The sequence below is a fragment of the Oryzias melastigma genome, linkage group LG18 (genome assembly GCF_002922805.2).
Source record: "Oryzias melastigma strain HK-1 linkage group LG18, ASM292280v2, whole genome shotgun sequence".
NCBI lineage: Eukaryota > Metazoa > Chordata > Actinopteri > Beloniformes > Adrianichthyidae > Oryzias > Oryzias melastigma.
This window is the reverse complement of record NC_050529.1, coordinates 231,649-241,789: the sequence shown is the minus strand read 5'-3', so window position 1 is coordinate 241,789 and position 10,141 is coordinate 231,649. Positions and strand designations below refer to the sequence as shown.

Below are 10,141 nucleotides of genomic sequence, written 5' to 3'. Positions count from 1 at the left end.
CCATCCATCCATCATCCATCCATCATCCATCCATCATCCATCATTCATCCATCATCCATCATTCATCCATCATCCATCCATCCATCATCCATCCATCATCCATCATCCATCATTCATCCATCATCCATTGATCCATCCATCATCCATTGATCCATCATCCATCCATCATCCATCCATCCATCCATCCATCATCCATCATTCATCCACCATCCAAAAATGAATCATATTTTGCACTTTAGAAATCCATCTGAATAGTCAGAATTCAATCAGACAATTTAAAAAAATGAAACATTAAATAAAAGTTAAATCAGTTGCATTTCCAACTCAGAAGCTCTAAAGCAGATTATTTAGGTCACCAATGATCTTCTTTGTATCTCACACACCAGAATATTCTGGATCACTCACTTGTCAGAGTTTCTGTTTAGTAATGATGGATTTTGGGGGTTAAGGTACCTTAAGAACGTTTACAACCTCAGATTCAATAAAGTTTAAAAACACAAAATAACAAAACTAGATGGACTTTTATTCTGAAAATAAAATCAGAATTATCACTTGTCGCAATTCATCTAAAAAAACTTACATTTAAACTTTTGAAGCTTTCATAAATTGTACTGCGCAGACTTTGATGTCTGTGAGAATGTTTTAGAGACGGGCTCATGTAGATGCTGGTAATGATGTCGGCGGTTCTGCTCTGCAGGAGCGCCGATGTTCACACGAATCATCTCTGCGTCCTCCAGCAGACTAAAGTCCACATGGATCCCCTCCACGCCGAGACACAAACTCACCGAGAACAAAACCCGCCGGCTCCAGAGTCTGCAGGAGTCCAGAAGGACCAGAGGATCCGGTTCCTGTCCAGAAAGAGCTGGTACTGGTCTCAGGTGAAGTCACGAAGCTGTCAGCTGGGTCGGTTCTGTCCCGGGGAGGACGGGTCCAAGTCTGCCTCCAAAAGCTGAGTCCCACTTTTATCCAACTCAGAGCCGTGATGTCACACATTCTCTGTGCTGTCGCCCCCGGCGACGTAACCCCGCCCCTCCACACACACCTCTGAGTGGACACGCTCTGACCGGAGCCTCCTGGACGTCCTGCTGCGTCTGAGGAACCGTCACGGATGAAGGTCCAGGTCTGGACCGGGTGCAGGAGGACATTAGGGAGATTGACCTGGACCTTCTCTGCAGGACCTGCTCCAGGAGGAAGTCCTCCTCAGGTGGAAGGTTTGTGGGAGGAGTCCCGGCTCCAGGTTCTGCAGGCGCTCGTTCAGCCAATCAGAGGACAGAATTCTGCCCAAACACACGCCGGAGCGCCTGTGAACCTGACCTCTGACCTGCTGATGAAGCGTCGCCGTGGAGACGGCTCCATCGTTACCAAGCATCTTCTGAGGAAGGAGGAGATGCTTCATGAGGGAAAGGTGTGGGAGGGGGTTTAATGACCCCCCCACCGTCTTTGTGTCAGACAGACGAGACCTGCCCCCCATTGAACCCCCGACATCATCTGACGCACATATACCCGACCCCCCACCCCACCACCACCACACACCAGTCAGCTGACTGGACAGGCCTGTGACCACAGAGCTTCTCCTCTACTGGAGCACAGAGGAGCATGGAGGAGCATGGAGGAGTATGGAGGAGAATATGCGGGAGGATGGAGGAGAATGAGGAGTATGGAGGAGAATGAGGAGTATGGAGGAGAATGAGGAGTATGGAGGAGAATGGAGGAGTATGGAGGAGTATGGAGGAGAATGAGGAGTATGGTGGAGAATGAGGAGTATGGTGGAGAATGAGGAGTATGGAGGAGAATGAGGAGTATGGAGGAGTATGGAGGAGCATAGAAGAGAATGAGGAGTATAGAGGAGTATAGAGGAGAGTGAGGAGTATGGAGGAGAATGAAGGAGCATGGAGGAGCATGAGGAGAATGAGGAGCATGGAGGAGTATAGAGGAGCTCCGGGGGTCTCAGCTCCAGGATTCTATCCATCTTTCTCTGCACTTGAAAAACTGTTTGGATTCACAGAGTTTCCATAATCCTGGAGGATCCAAGGTCATGTGACTCAGACCCCAGGAAAGCCTGGATTCTGGTTCTGGTTCCACGTAAATACTTGTAACACAGACTGAATAACAGAGCAGACCTGACCCCCCCCTCAGTGGGGGTGTCATTAAACTCTGAGAAACGGCCGTTCCAGTCAGGATCTGCACGGCTGCTGATCATCGCCGGGCAACAGCCTGCCGGCGCCCCAAACTCCTCAGCCAATCAGCATTGACGTCACGCCCGTGCACGTGAGCGTGCCCGTGGGGACATAACTCCTGCTGAGGGTGAGGAGCGTGCTGCTCACTGACATTCAGCAGAGACCATTCTCCAGTGTGGCGTGTGGTGCTTTCAGGCGCTGCGGGAAAACGGCGTCTCTCTGAATCAATCAATACTCAGTGATCACTCAGACAAACGGGACTATTGATCAGGTTTATTCTGTGTTTTTGTAAAAAAACATCTGAATGGAATCACAGCAGGGAGGGCGGGGCCACAGGCTGATGCTGGAGGCATCAGGTGTCAGTCAGTTGCCATGGCAACAGAGGGTAGGGGGTGGAGCCTCAGTTGATCTTGGGGTGGCGGAAGTCTTTCCCAGCAAACTTGGCCTTGTCTCCAAGCTCCTCCTCAATCCTGCAGGGGGGAGGGGTTCAGATGGGGTTTCACTCTGAAAGGCTTTTATTTTGAAGGGCAGGAATGGTTTACCTCATCAGCTGGTTGTATTTGGCCAGACGCTCCGACCTGCAGGGGGCGCCAGTTTTGATCTGCCAAGGATGAAGACAGAACGTCAGGTGAGTTCACCTGTGACAGGTACGCCCCAAGCCCCACCCACGAGTCTCTGTACCTGTCCAGTGCAGAGTCCGACCACCAGGTCAGAGATGAAGGTGTCCTCGGTCTCGCCGGAGCGGTGGCTGACCATCACGCCCCACCCACTGCTCTGAGCCAGCTTACACCTGCAAACACGGCAAACGGTTCAGGAGGACGGACCGCCACCGATCCCACTCCGGGTCTTCTGTTCTTCATCCATCAATTCAAACCAAACTTTATTGATAAAACACTCTTTGCACTTTGGTAGCAGAGAGTGCTTTATAAAATAAAAGCCTCTGTCTAGTTTAAAACCAAAAGACCAGGCCCAGAGAGCGCCCCCTGTCTGTTTCAACAGGACTTCACGCAGACTGATCAGGTCAGGTGGTTTTCTTCCAGTTATAACTAACACAACATGAAGTGTTATGGAGGCGGAGCCAAATCTGACATTTACCAACAATGCTGGTGGGAACTGGTCCCAAGTTTGGTCAAATTGACCAAATTTAATGGAACTGTTTCATCTGGTCACTTGGTTTTTATTTCTGAGGATGGAGATACTTTGAACAGATGGATGACAGACAAACAGATGGACAGACAGAAGGATAGAAGGACAGACTAGTAGATGGACAGATATAAGGACAGACAAACAGATGGATGGATGAAGAAATGGACAGACATATAGAGGGATAGACAGATGGACAGACAGCCGTCTTACGCCTGGATGGACTCAGTGACGGAGCCGATCTGGTTGACTTTGAGCAGCAGACAGTTGCAGGCCTTCTTCTCCACCGCCTGCTGGATCCTCTTCGGGTTGGTCACTGTCAGGTCGTCTCCTACAATCTGATGGGTTGAAGCAGAACCCACAGGTGAGCCTAGGAACCTCCTGTGTTAAATGGAGGTGAGCAGATGCCTCACCTGGATGTCTACGGAAGCGGTGAACTTGGCCCAGTTCTCCCAGTCATCCTGGTCAAAGGGATCTTCTATGGACTGGACTGAGGGACAGACATAAGAGACGTGGTATGAAGACCTTTGTGGACACCTCAGTTCATCTTTGAGGACACGGACAGCATTAGAGAAACTCTGCAGTGAAATGAACATGTCTGACGGGTTCAGTGGATCTGATCTACAGTCTGGTTTAGTGGATCTGATAGATCTACAGTCTGGTTTAGTGGATCTGATAGATCTACAGTCTGGTTTAGTGGATCTGATCTACAGTCTGGTTTAGTTTATCTGATAGATCTACAGTCTGGTTTAGTGGATCTGATAGATCTACAGTCTGGTTTAGTGGATCTGATCTACAGTCTGGTTTAGTGGATCTGATCTACAGTCTGGTTTAGTGGATCTGATCTACAGTCTGGTTTAGTGGATCTGATATACCTACAGTCTGGTTTAGTGGATCTGATCTACAGTCTGGATTAGTGGATCTGATCTACAGTCTGGTTTAGTGGATCTGATAGATCTACAGTCTGGTTTAGTGGATCTGATCTACAGTCTGGTTTAGCGGATCTGATCTACAGTCTGGTTTAGTGGATTTGATAGATTTACAGTCTGGTTTAGTGGATCTGATCTACAGTCTGGTTTACTGGACTAGTGGATTTGATAGATTTACAGTCTGGTTTAGTGGATCTGATAGATCTACAGTCTGTTTTAGTGGATCTGATCGATCTGCAGTCTGGTTTAGTGGATCTGATCCATCTGCAGTCTGGTTTAGTAGACTAGTGGATTTGATAGATCTACAGTCTGGTTTAGTGGACTAGTGGATCTGATAGATCTACAGTCTGTTTTAGTGGATCTGATCGATCTGCAGTCTGGTTTAGTAAGACTAGTGGATTTGATAGATCTACAGTCTGGTTTAGTGGACTAGTGGATTTGATAGATCTACAGTCTGGTTTGGTGGACTAGTGGATCTGACTGGTTCAGTGGAAAACTGAGGGGTTTCTTTAAACCTCCATCGGAGAACCTGAAGTGTTTGAGCTTCACCTCCTTCAGTTATTGTAGTTTGTTTATCATTCATGTACAGAGATGAGTTTTTCTACCATAGATATGTTTGGTGTTTTGGTTGATTACTTTGGTTAAAACTACTGAATGGTTCTCCACCAAGGAAATGTTCAAAGATGCACCAGTTCCCAGTGAATTCAAGTCCAGCATATCTACAGATCAGCAGCTTCTGGTTCCTGAACAACCCGTCTGGTTCCATCAGGTGAGTACAGGGGGCGCCGGCTCACCGGGGTAGTTCTTGATGAAGCTGCGGTACAGGTCTCCTAGCTGCTCCCCGGTGATGTGCCTGGACGGGTCGTCGGGGGACTTGAAGTCCAGGTCGTACTTGCCGCTGCGGAAGAACTCAGAGGCAGCTACGTCCATGCCGATGATGATCTTGTCAGGGTAGCCGGCTTTCTCGATGGCCGACTTCAGCAGCTCCAGAGCTGCAGAGACGCGGGTCAATGCCGTCACTCACTTTAGTTTTGTCTGGTGAAACTAACACGAACCCAGAAGAGTCTCACCCTCGTTGTTCTCCAGGATGTTGGGGGCAAAGCCGCCCTCATCTCCCACATTGGTGGCATCCTTCCCATACTTGGCCTTGATGACGTTCTTCAGGTTGTGGTAGACCTGAACGACCACGAGGGAGCACGCCGGTCATGGATCAGACTGTGCGAGGATTTGGGTTAAAGGAAAGGTCGTCTCACCTCCGCTCCAATCCTCATGGCCTCATGGAAGTTGGCGGCTCCAACAGGCAGAATCATGAACTCCTGCATGGCCAGTTTGTTTCCGGCGTGACTGCCCCCGTTGATCACGTTGAAGGCCTGCAGACACCATGAGCATCAGTGGCCTCGCAGATCCGATAACAATGACAGCTGTACTGTGGACCTTCTTCAAAGTTCTGCGAGGTGTCATGACAATCAAAACCTTCAAACATACCAGAAGGATTAAACTCATGGGCTTTGCTGCTACTGTAGCTTATCTGTCACCTGTACAGGGCGGAACCTGAACTACAATGAACACAGAGGCCCAGAAAGACTGCCTGCTCTTCCCAGAGAACATAGAGGACCACTCAGAGATCTAATCCTCCAGTGAGTCCAGGGTCAGCCTAAAGACCTTACCTGGTCAGATACCTGGACTGTATCCTGGCTAAATCTCCAAACCTCCCAACTGGTCTGTTCCTGGAGGTGGTTCAGGTCATAACTTCCTCCAGACATCACCTGACCACAGGTGTGTGCTAACACATTACCAGCTGGTGTTTGAAGTCTCACATGTTAAAATAGTTTTACAACTCAATAAATGCATCTTGGATCCACACCCAGCCCCTCCCCCCAGATCAAACCCTCACAGGAACAGGAAGAATGACGTCCTTGTGTCCAGCCAGGTCTGCGATGTGGCGGTACAGAGGAACCCCCTTCTCCGCAGCGCCAGCCTTACAGACGGCGAGCGACACCCCCAAGATGGCATTCGCTCCAAACTTTGCTGCAGGGCAGAGAGACAGGTGAGACAGAGAGGTGGACAGGTGAGACAGACGGGCAGACATGTGAGACAGGTGGGCAGAGAGGTGAGACAGAGAGGTGAGACAGAGAAGTGGATAGGTTAGAAAGACGGGCGGACATGTGAGACAGGTGGGAAGAGAGGTGAAACAGAGAGGTGGACAGGTGAGACAGACGGGCAGACATGCGAGACAGGTGGGCAGAGAGGTGAGACAGAGAGGTGAGACAGAGAGGTGGACAGGTAAAACAGTCGGGCAGACAGGTGAGACAGACAGGTAAGACAGGTGCGTACATTTGTTCTCGGTTCCGTCCAGCTCCAGCATGAACTTGTCGATCTTCTCCTGCTCCACGACGCTGAACTTCTGCAGACACACAGGTGTGAACCGTCAGCTTGAAGACGGTTTCAGTTCTGGCTCGGTGGGGGTTGCACTGGTACGACCTTCAGGTCAGTACAGGTCGTCCCCTCATCACTGATCCGGGCGGTCCGGTCCTGACCCAGTCTGACCTGAACCGTCTGGGACTCTCAGTCCATACCTTCTCGATCAGTTTGGGGGCGATTTCCTTGTTGACGTGATCCACGGCCTTCTGAGTTCCTGCAGACAGACACCGGTATCACCAACCAAACAGCCACCATCACCGACCGAACCGCACCTGCCGGCCTCCCACCTTTGCCCAGGTAGCGGCTCTTGTCTCCGTCGCGGAGCTCCAGCGCCTCGTGGACTCCGGTCGACGCTCCGCTGGGGACAGCTGCCCTGAAGAGACCTGAGACAGCTGGGTGTTACCTTCCGGACCGGTGGGTGTGATTCTGCAGAACCGCTCCCTCACCTTTAGCGGTCCACAGGTCTACCTCCACAGTGGGGTTCCCTCTGGAGTCCAGAATCTCACGAGCATGGATCTTGGTGATAGACATCCTGGCTGAGAGACGAGGGTGGTGTCAGAGGGTTAACCAGATCGACCGTGAACCACCCAGACCAGTACCAGACAAGGACCAGAACCAAGGTGCAGCACTGGACCCCGCCCTCAGTGTGGAGAGTGTCAGCAGAGTTCAGACCCAGAAACCCAGAATCCAGTTTCTGACTGAATCGCTGTGTGTCTGTGTGAGATTGTGTTAATGGTGTGTGTGTGGGTCTGACCTGCAGCACAGAGCCTGTGTAGCGCCATGACTGCTCTCTGAAACTCCGCCCCACTGTTCAGCCAATCAGAGTCCTTCAGTCCCAGCTGACAGTTGTTCAGACCAACAGATGGAGGGAGATACCATTGTGCTGCCTGAGGGGGGGGACCAGCCTTTGACATTTACCAGACCTACTTTCAGAGCTCCTTGTGCACACGCACGTGCACGCGCATGCTAGTATTTGAGACATTTGAAGGCACGCGTGACTGACAGCTGATAAACTGGTCTGGACTGAAGACCTTCACCCGTCTTTGGTCTGGACTCGTCTGGACTCGCTACTAAAGTGACCCTTCAAACCTCAGACCTGAACCCGTCTCTGAGCTTCATCAGGAGGTTCTGTTGGATCAGAACCAGCCCCTGTTTGGTCCCCCTGCAGGTCTGACCTCAGACTGCAGCTCGTTCCATCACCTTCATGTCATGTTTAGGTATAAACTGAACCGATTCTGGATCCAGACCAGTTCCTGCTCAGATCCCTTTGACTGTGAATGCACTGGAGTCTGCTCAGAGGGGAATGAAGCTTCACCTGCTCAGGTAAACGGGCTGCAGGTGGACCCTGCAGTACCAGACAGTCTCAGGACTTGGCTGGTGAGGATGGGGGCAGTTATTTAAGGAGTCACCCTGGCGGGGTATTTATAACCGGCTGTCAGACTGCAGCTGGTCTTCAGCCTCTCGGTTCGGACTCAGTTCTCCTGCGGTCATCCTGGGACCCCCCCTCAGGAACAGGGTTAGGAATTGTCTGCAGTCGGACTCTCCCCACAGAGAGGGAGGAACACGCATGTGTGGACTTTGAGCCCCGCCCACTGTTTGCCTCCCTCCAGCAATGTGACCTTCAGCATGAACGTTCTCCCCCCTCAGGAGACCAGAACCTCCATAGAACCCGGATCTGAAGCTTCACACTAAAGCACACTAACAGCTGAACAAACAGGAAGTGGCTCGGAGGCTCCTCCTCCTCCGCCTTTGAAAAACAGTGAGGTGAAGGAGAGGCGATGAGGACGAGGTGCGGCGGTCCCGTCAGAACTTACCTGGGAGGTGTTGCTCAGGGAGGAGAGCAGGGGGGTCGACTCTGGTCCTTCGGCTGACTTGGAAAGTGTCTGTCTGCCCTTCCTGCAGGGCTTTTATAGAGACGTCCCCCTGGAGGCGGGGTCAGTGAGACAGGGAGCGTCAGCATGTGAGGAAACTGCAGGAACCATCAGAACCAAAACCCAGACGGTTTTCAGCGCCTTATTCTCCAGGTGTCAGGAGTTCACTGAGACGAGATTCTGAAGCTGCCCCGCCCTCCCACCTACATTCTGAAACTTTATTTAAAAAACAGCTGATGACAGACACAAACCGAGAACCAGAATGACGGTCCCTAAACCCTCAGAGAAGGTCAAAGGTTCTCTGGAGGAGAACATGAGACCAGATCAGTATCCACTCCAAAGGGCAGTCCCATAACAACCCCCACACACACAAATATACACAAAGTGACACAAACACCCCGAGTCACACACAAATATACACAAACACACACCTTACCCTTTACTCTCACCTTTGACTGAACTTCTCTGGTGAGGATCAGAGCCGCAGCATTTAGGGAGGATAAATATATCTGTACATGTGCAGTTAGTACTCACACAGTGACATTGTAGTACTGTCTGCTGTACTATAGTACTGTCTGCTGTACTACAGTACTGTCTGCTGTACTATAGTATTGTCTGCTTTACTACAAAACTGTCTGCTGTACTATGGTACTGTCTACTGTACTATGGTACTGTCTACTGTACTATAGTACTGTCTGCTGTACAATAGTACTGTCTGCTTTACTATAAAACTGTCTGCTGTACTATGGTACTGTCTACTGTACTATGGTACTATCTACTGTACTATAGTACTGTCTACTGTACTATAGTACTGTCTGCTGTACTACAGTACTGTCTGCTGTACTATAGTATTGTCTGCTTTACTACAAAAATGTCTGCTGTACTATAGTACTGTCTGCTTTACTACAAAACTGTCTGCTGTACTACAGTACTGTCTGCTGTACTATAGTATTGTCTGCTTTACTACAAAACTGTCTGCTGTACTATGGTACTGTCTACTGTACTATAGTACTGTCTGCTGTACTATAGTACTGTCTACTTTACTATAAAACTGTCTGCTGTACTACAGTACTGTCTACTGTACTATAGTACTGTCTGCTGTACTACAATACTGTCTGCTGTACTACAGTACTGTCTGCTGTACTATAGTCCTGTCACCTGTACTATAGTCCTGTCACCTGTACTGTAGTACTGTCTGCTGTACTGTAGTACTGTCTGCTGTACTATAAGTCCACTTCCCCAGCTTCTGTCTGAATACTTGGTACTGTCAGTTGTTCTTGTGATCCTAATAAATACTGTCCAGTTTCTCTTGGTTTGGTGTAATTACAGAGATATAAATGGAGCAAATGCATAATACCTTTATATATTAACATGTACCAGTGTGTGTTTTAGTGCTGACCAGTACACACGTGTATGACGTTCACAGTGCTGAGTGAGAGGCTTATGATGAATCGTACAGAAGAGTGATATAGAGACGTTTCAACACTTGATTGGGGGAGTTCATGTAAATAAGATCTCCATGTACTGTAGTACTGTCTGGTGTACTCTAGTAATGTCTGCTGTGCCGTAGTACCGTCTGCTGTACTGTAGTACCGTCTGC

General features: G+C 49.7%; 2 protein-coding genes across 3 annotated transcripts in view; both read right to left on the bottom strand.

The window, feature by feature from the left end:
- The window catches only part of si:ch73-265d7.2 (C-type natriuretic peptide 2), a 2,078-nt gene extending 1,132 nt beyond the window's left edge, over positions 1 to 946 (bottom strand). Inside the window, exon 1 of the mRNA XM_024264662.2 lies at positions 786 to 946. The gene's annotated coding sequence lies outside the window, so the exon portion shown is untranslated. The remainder of the gene's footprint in view (positions 1 to 785) is intronic.
- A 1,484-nt stretch (positions 947 to 2,430) lies between these two features.
- eno3 (enolase 3, (beta, muscle)) lies at positions 2,431 to 8,628 on the bottom strand. 2 transcript variants are annotated; one of them, XM_024264663.2, is made up of 14 exons: positions 8,485 to 8,628; positions 7,117 to 7,206; positions 6,958 to 7,053; positions 6,826 to 6,884; positions 6,584 to 6,653; positions 6,144 to 6,277; positions 5,503 to 5,619; positions 5,320 to 5,425; positions 5,044 to 5,241; positions 3,734 to 3,810; positions 3,534 to 3,658; positions 2,859 to 2,967; positions 2,720 to 2,778; positions 2,431 to 2,647 (listed from the first exon to the last, which is right to left on the bottom strand). In XM_024264663.2, the coding sequence occupies exons 2-14, from the start codon at positions 7,199 to 7,201 to the stop codon at positions 2,578 to 2,580; spliced, it is 1,305 nt and encodes a 434-aa protein (XP_024120431.1). In that variant the 5' UTR covers positions 7,202 to 7,206; positions 8,485 to 8,628; the 3' UTR covers positions 2,431 to 2,577. The 2 variants fall into 2 exon arrangements, with proteins under 2 accessions (XP_024120431.1, XP_024120433.1); XM_024264665.2 differs by having other exon boundaries at positions 7,117 to 7,202; positions 8,485 to 8,515.
- Positions 8,629 to 10,141: the final 1,513 nt, after the last annotated feature.

Bases quoted from the DNA above. Each gene is read 5' to 3' on its own strand.
- eno3 (XM_024264663.2), bottom strand. From the start codon at position 7,201: ATGTCTATCACCAAGATCCATGCTCGTGAGATTCTGGACTCCAGAGGG. The intron at 5,620-6,143 runs GTGAGGGTTTGA...TGGTGTCTGCAG, and splicing joins ACGTCATTCTTCCTGTTCCT to GCCTTCAACGTGATCAACGG. The intron at 3,659-3,733 runs GTGAGGCATCTG...TCAACCCATCAG, and splicing joins CCGCTTCCGTAGACATCCAG to ATTGTAGGAGACGACCTGAC.